Genomic DNA, 12,287 nt, shown 5'->3' with positions numbered 1-12,287 from the left:
GTGTGGAGAAAAGGGAACACTCTCATACTGTTGGTGGGAATGTAAATTGATACAGCCACTATGGAGAACAGTATGGAGGTTCCTTAAGAGACTAAAAATAGAACTACCATATGACCCAGCAGTCCCACTACTGAGCATATACCCTGAGAAAACCATAATTCAAAAAGAGTCATGTACCACAATGTTCATTGCAGCTCTGTTTACAATATCCAGGACATGGAAGCAACCTAAGTGTCCATCGACAGATGAATGGATAAAGAAGATGTGGCACATATATACAATGGAATATTACTCAGCTATAAGAAGAAATGAAATGGAGTTATTTGTAATGAGATGGATGGACCTAGAGACTGTCACACAGAGTGAAGTAAGTCAGAAATAGGAAAACAAATACTGTATGCTAACACATATATATGGAATCTAAAAAAAAAAAATGGTTCTGAAGAACCTAGGGACAGGACAGGAATAAAAACGCAGACATAGAGAATGGCCTTGAGGACATGGGGAGGGGGAAGGGTAAGCTGAGACAAAGTGAGGGAGTGGCATGAACATATATACACTACCAAATGTAAAATAGATAGCTAATGGGAAGCAGCCACATAGCACAGGGAGATCAGCTTGGTGCTTTGTGACCACCTAGAGGGGTGGGATAGGGAGGGTAGGAGGGAGATGCAAGAGGGAGGAGATATGGGGATATATGTTTATGTATAGCTGATTTACTTTGTTATACAGCAGAAACTAACACACCATTGTAAAGCAGTTATACCCCAATAAAGATGTTAAAAAAAAAAAAGATGGATGAGTCAAGGTTAGCCCCAGTCTTTTTTTTTTGGGGGGGGTGGGATGCTTACTGGGAATAAATATATACTCTCTACTGAATATAACTGTGTAACTGGGACTGAAGAAAAAATTGATACTGTTTTTGTTTTTTATGGTTGATTGAGAGAACCTGATTTAGAGATGCAGTCTTAGTTTTTATAAATAACTTTTTTTATGTATAACTTCATGTTGTATATTCTAGTTAGATCTTCAGTAGAATTCTTAAGCTAATCCTAGTTCAGATTATTTCTGTGTCCCTCTTCGATCCTTTTTAACTACTTTTAGAGGCAGAATTGAATTTGTAGTATGGGTCTAGCTGGTCTTTTAATTTATAATTAAAGTGCAAAATTTTCCCATGTTTTCTTCCGTCTGGTAACACACCCACCTACACTTACCGAGAACTATATGTAGATCAATTAGAGAGGTTTATCTAAAGTGTTTTTTTTATCATCAGCCTACCTCTCATAGTTTGTCAGTGACTTATGAGGTTAACTATGAACTAAATATATTAGCACTTTATTGCCAGTATATTTTGTAATGTGAAATAAACTAGAGAAGTGTGTGTGTGTGTGTGTGTGTGTGTGTGTGTGTGTGTGTGTATGTGAACTTACTTTTATACAAAGTATAATACCCAAGCTATCCTCTGAATCTTTTAAAATGTGTGTTTTCTGATTTTGCAGTAGTATGGTCTAGTGGACCAAATTAAACCTTGAGTTGGATTGGGAAATAGTGGAAGTTATTTTATTTTATATATATATATATATTTTTTTTTCACAGTAGAAACCTGGATTTATAATTTAATTCTTGTAGAATTTAGGTTCATATTTTCTTTCATAATTCTCCAAGATAGGTTTGGTTTGTTTGTTTTAAAAGATGAATAAACCAAGGTGCAAAGATTATATAGCCCTTTAAGGCCACACGACTAGGTGATAATCAAAATTGGAATCTCTAAAGACTTAGTAAAGTTCTGATAATGTGGTAATCTTTTTGCAGTAGAAATTTGAGGGCTGGCTTGTCTTCAGAATGATAAAATGCAACATGATGATTGATACAGTAATTAAATATAAACAGATTGCAAAAGATTGAATCAGAAATGCTTAACTTTTATGGATCCTACAGTATTAATTATGCTACTGAAATGGTGTTTATTCTCTAGTAGTCTCAGAGCTTAATAGTCATGTGCTTGTTTAATGATGGAACACTGTGCACCTAGGTAGTCTTAGGTATTTTTCAGGATGCTGTTCTTTCCCCTCTTTAATTTAAGTCAATTTTATCATTTTTTTTGAGGAAACCAAAGGCTCATTAATTAGTGAACACTGCAGATCACTTTTGTCAATTTACCTGTGTCAAAGACCTGTAGGAAGTAGTGACAGAAGAGCTTCTATTTGTGTTTTATTTTAAAGATTTAAAGAGTGCTTGTTGCTGTTTATTTTTTCTCTGCCTTTTGATCTTCCATCATAATAATGCTTAGATTCCGTAGATCAGTGGCAATTCTTCAACGAATATTTATTGAGCATTATTAGAGCTGAGCACTTTGTAGCTGTAAATAAGGCAGGCTTGGTCTTGGCTGCCTTGGAATTTATAATCTAGTGGAAAAGATGGGCTTTAAAGTAGTAATTATATCAATATTTAATTTATTGCAATTAGGGTGTGTTTTTGAGGGAGAAAGGCTTTGAATAAATTTCTAGTGGTATTAAGAGACCTAAGCAAAATTCAAAACCATGAACAAGGATTCTTTACTCTCACACTAAATGGCCATAATCCCACGTTGCCCCAGAACCCGAAGTAATTTAAGCTGAATTTAAAAAGAAAGTCACAGACAACCCTGTGACAGTTTTGACCTTCTTTAAGGAATCGGGGAAAGTGTATTGCTCATGTTTACTTCCTAATGTGAAAGAGAGCTGGAAGAACCAGCCAAAAACTTGGGTTGGGGTGGCATTTAATTCTTCTGTCAAACTCCAGGTCTATTGAATCAGAATCTCCAGGAGTGGGTCATGTACATCTTTATTCCCAGGTCATAGTGATCAACCAGATGTTGGAACCACTGTTAAGATAGCCCAGGAATTGATTGGCTGCTGAATTAGAAAAAGACCATCAATTTCAGCTGTCCTAATATCCAAATGATAGTAGAATTTTGCTTAGAACTTAGTTTATAAATTAGTTCTGAGTATAGTGTGGTAGACATTGGCAATGCCCATATTTTGTTTTTAAAGAGTAAAACTGCACCTTTGGATTGTCAGCAGTGGTTGCCCAGTTTAAAACTGCATGTTGAAGTTACCTTTTGTGTTAAGTTTTCTTTTCTTTTTTCCCTCAGGAACTAAACAACTTAAGCATATTTTATTAAAAGATGTGGACACTATTTTTGAATGTAAATTATGCCGCAGTCTCTTCAGAGGATTACCAAATTTAATTACCCATAAAAAATTCTACTGCCCACCAAGTCTCCAGATGGATGACAGTAAGTTTTATTCATACATGCATTTTGCTATGTATTCGTATACTGCAACTACACATTTATGTTAAAATGGTATCGATATCTAGTTACAGATAATTTAGTGATAGAGAATAAGATAAAATACTTGACTCAATGTTATATTCAGTTTCTTTAAATAGATACTTCATATCAGTGTTTTTCATTTGGATTTTGCTAAAGATATATGAGGTTAGATTTTTGAGTATATTTATTTGTATTAAAGTGTTGGATATTGTTTTTGAATGTTTATATGGGCTATACAGTTTATATCCAGGATTTTTGTAAGTTAAAATATTAATGCTTGATGAGGGTGTTGGTATTTTTCCTCCTTACTTCTTAACAACTTGTTACCAGATATGACTCATCATTTACTTAGATTCTCCTTAAGTAAATGAGAAGGTTGGAAATAGAGCAAAGAATGAGTAAATGAGTTGATTTTTTTGGTAATTGTAGAGAGCATTAAAAAATATTTGTTAATCTTTCTAGTGTTTTCTGGGTCTTGATTTGAAGATCAGTTTTATTCTCAGTGAAGTTTATTAGATAAGGCATTTTATCAGAAATTAGATTGTGTTATGGGCTAACCTGAGATCTGAAATAGCTTTATGTGATAAAGGCAGGTTAGTAGCCTAACAAAGTCTTTGTGGAACCAAATGTTTGTTGAATTAAGCATATTGTCTCTGTATGATTAAGTTGCAGTATATATAATGGTATTATTTTCTTGCTTTAAAGAATAATGTAAATTCCTTGAAATATTTTAATAAGTAATAGGTTACTTTCATTATTTCTTGTTCAGGGATTTAACTCTTGTGGACTTACAAAATATAGAATTTATTTTGTTAGTTTGATATTACAGTTGCATTATGGATTTTGTGCATTTTTCCACTTAACCTTTTTGGGATGGAAATGGAATGCAGAACTCCAAATATCAAAAGTACTGCTTTAATTATTAGCATGAAGCTGATTTAAAGTATATTATAGGACACAGATGAAACAAAAATTTCGTATTTGTCTGGAAACTTTCCCTACCACTGTTAGATCTTATTATACTTCTTTTTATCCTTGAAATATAAATGAAAAGGTAGGCTATAGAGATTAGTTTCAAATCTAACCTTTTAATTAAAGAACTAGTAGGAATTTAATTTTCTGGTAGTTATTCTTTGTTATTTTTTGGTGTGAACTAAAGTTTAGTTGAATTTTAGAGGGAAATAGATAAATGGATTTGCTGTATTATTGTGCACTCTTCTGCAATACTTATTCTAGAAATACTTCTGTGAAAGTATAATTCTTCTTATAGATACCACTTTATCCATTTGAAAAAGAAAGATTAGTAGACTAGAAGGGCTATGATGAATCATTTCTTTTTTTTTTTAAATAATTCACTCTGGGGTGTAAGTGACGTCAACAAGGTTTAATGTGACGTCTCCCCCTAGAATGTTTGCATTTTTAGTTACTCTGTTTTTTTTTAAATTTAATTAAATTAATTAATTAATTTATTTATTTATTTTTGGCTGTGCTGGGTCTTCGTTTCTGTGCGTGGGCTTTCTCCAGTTGTGGCAAGTGGGGGCCACTCTTCATCGCAGTGCGCGGGCCTCTCACTGTCGCGGCCTCTCTTGTTGTGGAGCACAGGCTCCAGACGCGCAGGCTCAGTAGTTGTGGCTCACGGGCCCAGTTGCTCCGTGGCATGTGGGATCTTCCCAGACCAGGGCTCGAACCCGTGTCCCCTGCATTGGCAGGCAGATTCTCAACCACTGCGCCGCCAGGGAAGCCCGTCATTTCTTGATTTATAATTAGATACCAGATTTGATGCTATATTTGTAGCTAGATTTTAACATTGTATGTAGAAACATAACCAGTGTTAGACCATTCTGTTACAATAGGAATATTAGGTTGCCTACAGACGGTGTAATTATTGCACAGATAAATAAAACTGGCTCTGTTTTTGGAGTTAATCTGTAGTTTTTAATCATTTGTTTTAATAGGTTGCCATGTTAAGAAGACATGTAATAGGACTGAATTTAGCAAACACTTCTATACATCCTGTCATTCATGTTTATATATTTTCCTAGAAATCTTTTTCACTTTCCATAAGATGTTCAAATGTCCCTATACAATTAGACAAGATTATTTATTATGGATTAAGTTAATAGGAATGCTGTTACGTTTTCTAAAAAAAAATTTATTTTTATATGTAGTAACATTCTTCGTGGTGTTTTATCCATCTTGGGTTATGAGAACTTTGATTTGCCTTTGCTAGCCTAAAAATATGAAATATTATTTTTATTGTTTAGGATACCCATGTGCTTAAATATTTTATATTAAGCGCCCTTATTAGAAGTAGCTCTTCAGATTCCATCTATTCCTTAACATTTGTGTACCATGATGAGATTGTAAATTAAAGCAAATTTTAATTTAATTAATACTTGTTTTTATACTCATAAGATACTGAAAAGTAGATAATGCTCTTGTAAAAATAAATGCAAACCAGTAATATAATAAATTTTAAGATAGAAGTTCATAATACATTTAAAAATATTAGAGGGTTAGAGCAGGCTAATTATTTCAGATTAAAATGTTGTTTTTTCCTTAACAGACCTTCCTGATGTAAATGATAAACAAAGCCAAGCCATAAATGATCTCCTAGAAGCCATATATCCAAGTGTGGACAAGCGAGAATACATTATTAAGCTAGAACCCATAGAAACTAATCAGAATGCAGTGTTTCAATATATTTCAAGGACTGATAATCCTACTGAAGTCACAGAGTCAAGCAGTACTCCTGAACAGCCTGAAGTTCAAATACAGGAAACTAGCACTGAACAGTCTAAAACAGTTCCAGTTACAGACACAGAGGTGGAAACTGTAGAGCCCCCTCCTGTTGAAATTGTTGCAGATGAAGTTGCACCTACATCTGATGAACAACTGCAGGAATCACAGGCTGACTTGGAAACTTCTGACAATTCTGATTTTGGTCACCAGTTGATATGTTGTCTTTGTAGAAAAGAATTCAATTCCAGACGAGGTGTTCGTCGTCACATTCGAAAAGTACACAAGAAAAAAATGGAAGAACTAAAAAAGTACATTGAAACACGAAAGAATCCAAACCAATCCTCTAAAGGACGCAGTAAGAACGTTCTAGTTCCATTAAGTAGGAGTTGTCCAGTATGTTGTAAATCATTTGCTACAAAAGCGAATGTAAGGAGGCATTTTGATGAAGTTCATAGAGGACTAAGGAGGGATTCAATTACTCCTGATATAGCAACAAAGCCTGGGCAACCTTTGTTCCTGGATTCTGTTTCTCCTAAAAAATCTTTTAAGTCTCGAAAACAAAAGTCGTCTTCAAAGGCTGAATACAATTTAACTGCATGCAAATGCCTCCTTTGCAAGAGGAAATATAGTTCACAAATAATGCTTAAAAGACATATGCAAATTGTCCACAAGATAACTCTTTCTGGAACAAACTCTAAAAGAGAGAAAGGCCCCAGTAATACTGCCAACAGTTCAGAAATAAAAGTTAAAGTTGAACCAGCAGATTCTGTAGAATCTTCACCCCCTTCCATTATCCATTCTCCACAGAATGAATTAAAGGGAACAAATCATTCAAATGAAAAAAAGAACGCACCGGCAGCACAGAAAAATAAAGTTAAACAAGACTCTGAAAGCCCTAAATCAACTAGTCCGTCTGCTGCAGGTGGCCAGCAAAAAACCAGGAAACCAAAACTTTCAGCTGGCTTTGACTTTAAGCAACTTTACTGTAAACTTTGTAAACGTCAGTTTACTTCCAAACAGAACTTGACTAAACACATTGAATTGCACACAGATGGGAATAACATTTATGTTAAATTCTACAAGTGTCCTCTTTGCACTTATGAAACTCGTCGGAAGCGCGATGTGATACGACATATAACTGTGGTTCATAAAAAGTCATCCCGTTATCTTGGGAAAATAACAGCCAGTTTAGAGATCAGAGCTATAAAAAAGCCCATTGATTTTGTTCTAAATAAAGTGGCAAAAAGAGGCCCTTCAAGAGACGAAGCAAAACATAGTGATTCAAAACATGATGGCACTTCTAACTCTCCTAGTAAAAAGTATGAAGTAGCTGATGTTGGTATTGAAGTAAAAGTCACGAAAAACTTTTCTCTTCACAGATGCAATAAATGTGGAAAGGCATTTGCCAAAAAGACTTATCTTGAACATCATAAGAAAACTCATAAGGCAAATGCTTCCAATTCACCTGAAGGAAACAAAACCAAAGGCCGAAGTACAAGATCTAAGGCTCTTGTCTGGTGAGGAACAGTTACAGAGTTTTGCTTTTTTCCCCCCATCGAACTAAAAAAATCATTTGACCATAATTTATAGCTGGTTCCATTTTAACACATTTGCTTCCATGTATCTTACGGCAGTGGGAACTGCAAGAGTAATGTGCATATCGCATTTACCTCTTCAGTGACCTTTATTCCAGTGGCTTGGGAACAAAAGTTAACTTCAGAACTTATCTTCCACAGGACAATGCAATATAGTTATAGGTAGATGGCACAGGGTCAGTGATTTCCTCTCAATGTTGTAAAATATATACATTTATATTGGCTTGTGTTTACAATAGAAGTCTTCTGTTTAACTAACTTTGCACAGGTTTAATTTGATTCAGTGACTTAGTCTACTAATTAATACATTGTAGGAAGTTAAGTATATTAGAATGAATTTGTGAAGGCGATAATTATAGGAAAAAAGTCTTTTGAGGCACTGTAATTATTGTTAAATTAATCTGTGACGGCTAAATAAAGTGCTGCACTCAGAAAAAACAATCCCCAAATTGAATTTAGAACAATTAGCATTTATTATTTACGTTTAACATAGTGCTTCCAGGCAAAGGGGGAAACTTGATAAACAAAAGTTTGGGTTTATTTTTCCTTCTCCTTGGGAGTATGTGTTAGTTCCTGTTTTTTAGTTTTCATCTTTGGAAAAAGTGATTGTTTAGGTCCCCAATCCTCTTATTTTTACCTTTTTGTTAAAATAAAGTTTTGGTGATCATTTCAACATAGGTAATATTATTAAGGAGGTTTTCTTTTTTTTTTTTTTTTTTTTTCTCCTGGGGTTGTGTGTTGCAAGAAAAATAAAATTCCTATTGGGAAGAAAGAAAAAAATATTAGTTTTTTAGAGGGTTTTGGAACAAATGTAGATTTTTAAAAAGCAATATAAAATAAGGAGTAGACTCCCTATACTTGTTTTTGCAAGTCTCTCTGTATTTTAAAAGTTTACCTTCAGTACCTGTGTCCCTTGTATTAATGCATTTAATATATTTAATTAGTATTAAATTAGTTTTGGATTCAGGTTCTAAAGCAGTATACTTAGTTTGAGTGCTGAGTACGTTAAATGTTGTGGTTTGATTATCACACATTTTTTTATTTGTGTGGAAAACTTGAGATGAAACCATCCTTTAGAAGTCACTTACTATTGTATTATTTTGAAAATAAGGTTTTATTGGTAAACTCAAAAGTGTTCATTTATTCCCATTTCTCCTCAGATAACTTCAAGTGATGTACGAAAAGGTTTGGAGTTCATTTTTGTGGAAAGACTTTAAATTGGTGTTAGAACCACTAAACATCTTCAAATGGTACTATGAGGAAAAAAAAAGAAAAAAATTTGATAAATATATGACTGTAACCGCTGTTTTCTGACTAAAATAATAACCATCTAACCACTTGTTTCTAAGGCACTGCCTCTTCCAGCACTTTCAAGTAGCTGTGACATTTTGTATTGTCATCCCAGTCCATCAGCTAACCACCCCTGTGCGTTTGGTCTACAGTTTCTACAGAAATGTTGCAAATTTTGTTATCCAGCAGTTTGTTGATTAAGTGATCAGCAACCTGAAGAAAATATCACCACTGGTGATTTTTAATTAACAAAGACTTTATATGTTAGCGATTTTAGTTTTGTTCCACTTTATTTGGCAGAATTTTTATCTGGATTGTACAGATATATAATTTCCTAGTGAGCGTATGTTAGGACCAAAAGACAAATCTCAACACATTATAAATATTTAGCCTACTAAATATTTGTAATTATTTTTACATCCATTTATTTCTAACTTGTTCTATAGCACTTAAATGTTTGAAAATTTCATTCTAAAATATATACTACAGGAAACTTCCGGTTCATTTTCATCCATGGATCATCACATTCTTCATTTGTAAACATCTGAGGTTTTTATGAAAATTAAACATTCCCCTGTTTTTCTTTAAGTTTCATACAAAGCACTTTAATGATAGATGCAACCTAATTTTTCAGTTTTTTTTAAAAGACCACACATTTACTAATGTGAATATGAAGGTAATAGAGAGCTTACTGCTATTTTATGGATGCAGACAATCCCTGCACAACCTCTTCTTATAATACTAGTTTATTTCTTTAAATATTACTAAAAAAGGAAGATTTGGGGTGTAAACCCTGATTCTTTTTCTCTCCCAAGTAAAATCTTAAATGACCACTTTAGATAATATTTGATCCCTACTGTAAAATTTAGAAAATAATGAATTTTTGTCCATTTTTGTAATCACGATTTTAGGGGAAACAGAAGTACATCTATCTTTAATGAAATACTGGGCAGGTTTTTGTGTATCAATATTTTGTACTTTTTAGGGAATATTTTATTTTTTAGTAATTTTTGTCAAATTATAATTTTAAAAGGTACAGCAGAGACTATACCATGTTTTTATATAGGTTCATCCCTGTACTTAGAAGGGACCCTGTCCATCTATGTACTTTTTGTATAAAATTTTAAAATGTTGAAGATCCACAAGGTCATAATAAAATGCTTTCATAGCTAGAAAAACATTTACCCTTCCCAGTGCTTTGCACTAAAATATACTGTGAAAGGAAACTAGAAAGACTGTAACTGTTGCTGGAAATGTTCTATATTGAATGTACATGCTCTTGTTGGAAAAATGTACTATATGTGATGGAAATAAACCAGACTCGAAGTTATTTCAGCTAAATGTGCTTCAACGAAGGTGCATTGGTTGAAACTTAAATGTTTTATTATCAAATTTAAATTTATTCAGTGACTATGAGCAGCTACACTTGAAATTTATCCTGATAGTTTTATTTTTAAGAATTAGAGTGATAATTTCTCTTTAATTTAAAAACAGATTTACTTTTCCACATATGGAAAACTTGTACTTATAGGTCTAACTTTAATGATTAATAGTGTAATATATTTAGGGAACTAAATGTGTAGGTGTTATTTCATTTATAAACCATCTTCGTTAGTTGCACATTATTAAACCTGTATGTTTGACTTTTGCAAGGTGTTATCTTTTATGCATTCCTACACACAAGACATATTCCAAAGATATTTTCCAGACTTAGGTACCTATGACAAGTGGAAAGATATGAGGATTCCTAAAAAGCTTGGGGTAGCTCTTTGCTGCAGCCTCTCGTGTGTATGCCAGCCTTTTCCTTTCTGCTTTACTTGTTAAATACTGTAGGGAAGAAAGAGAAATATCCTGGTGTTGGTGGAGGAGAGCCCAATTGCTGCAGTACCCTTACTCCACTCACCTGTTTCCACAGGACGTTTCACATACAGTTTGTCTCCACTGTCGTAACTTTAGAGCCTCCGAGCAGGAATTTAGGAGGGGGCATCAAGGGTTCCAAGGACTATAAAAATATTTCATCTGGGTCATAGAGAAAAAAATAGCATTATGTCAGGACTTGTCTAAATTAGAAGGGCCTAGAGAGATTAAAAATATTTTATCATAATAGCCAAATTAATGGATCATGGGAAACATAGGAGTTAGAGACTAAACTAGGACCAGTTAAGTAGAATGAACAAGTAAGAAGTGATTAGAAATTCTTTGTTCTTCCTATTCCTTTCTGGTCTTCATCCTTTATGGTTTTATTTTGACTCTTGAGGTTTGTCATCTCAGAGGATCAGGCTTGAGGCTCTTGAGAAGAGGCCTAAGAAATTTGTGCCAGAAGCTTTTCTGCACACAGGCTGTATAAGCAAGTATTTATAGTACTTTTTGTTGTCGTTGGGGGGAGTAGTGAAGCAGGTAAAGAACCATCAGAAACTCCTTATTTTATATTAAGACCTATTTCTGGCTACAAATTACATTCACTTTTGCTGCAATTTGATCAATTGAGAGTTCTTCTATAGAATTCAAATCATCTTCCTTCCTGAAAATAACCTTTTATTTCTAAATTTGGTGGAAGAGGAGAAACAGTAAAAGGTATGGCTTGCACTTCAACTTCATAAGTTTGTATAGTGCAAGCAAAAGCTGGATGAAGTATGGCTGACACTAAGGTGTTTTTGGTTTTGTTTTGTTTCTTTTGGCCACGCTGCCCAGCTTGTGGGATTTTAGTTCCCCGATCAGGGATCGAACCCTGGCCTTCGGCAGTGAGAGTACGGAGTTCTAGCCACTGGACTGCCAGGGAATTCCCTAAGCAGGTGTTGATTATAACATGCAGATATACCTTGAATGCACAATAACCATTTTTGGGGTTCATGTCTCTTTCCCCTCTTTACTCCCTACTTCAAGAAGAAAACCTTGAATGTATACATTCTTGAACAATATATAAATTATCCATCCTTAATTTTTAGCCTAGTTATATATATATATATATATATATATATATATATATATATATATGCGCCAAATTTTCAGTTGACACAGATTGCTTGTATTGTTGAAAAGTACCTTCACATTTTTTAGGAATATGTATTTGTTACATTGCCTTATGGTCAGTAGGCTGTTCTCCTCAGTTTGCTTTAAAGAGCCTGTGGATGCAGTAGTGGGGAGTTTTGTGGTTTTGCTACGGTTTGAGGCTGCAGGTATAGAAAGAGGAGTTTCCCAGTAGGTATTATGGCAAGTAGGTATGGAGATAGAAGCACAAGTGAATATCATTTCCTGCTGTGAAGTTGTAGAAGATCTCTTCGAATAGCATGACTACTGAAAATGAGATTTGAAATGCTTCTAAAACCTTAGAAATTAGGTCTCCA

At 34.0% G+C, this 12,287-nt stretch overlaps 1 protein-coding gene across 3 annotated transcripts in view; it reads left to right on the top strand.

Moving 5' to 3' along the window:
• Positions 1-12,287, top strand: part of ZNF800 (zinc finger protein 800) — a 53,887-nt gene that overhangs the window by 20,206 nt on the left and 21,394 nt on the right. For 2 of the 3 annotated variants that reach the window (XM_082472323.1, XM_082472324.1), the window contains exons 4-5: positions 3,134-3,277; positions 5,883-7,575. In XM_082472323.1, coding sequence (XP_082328449.1) covers positions 3,134-3,277; positions 5,883-7,575 — 1,837 coding nt within the window. Of the gene's footprint in view, positions 1-3,133; positions 3,278-5,882; positions 7,576-8,813; positions 10,592-12,287 lie in introns of those variants that run through there. The other variant, XM_082472325.1, reaches the window with a different exon arrangement.

This window comes from Balaenoptera physalus (assembly GCF_965194825.1).
Source record: "Balaenoptera physalus genome assembly, chromosome: 8".
Taxonomy (NCBI): domain Eukaryota; kingdom Metazoa; phylum Chordata; class Mammalia; order Artiodactyla; family Balaenopteridae; genus Balaenoptera; species Balaenoptera physalus.
The sequence above is the reverse complement of the archived record's forward strand: the minus strand, read 5'-3'. Positions and strand labels throughout refer to the sequence as shown.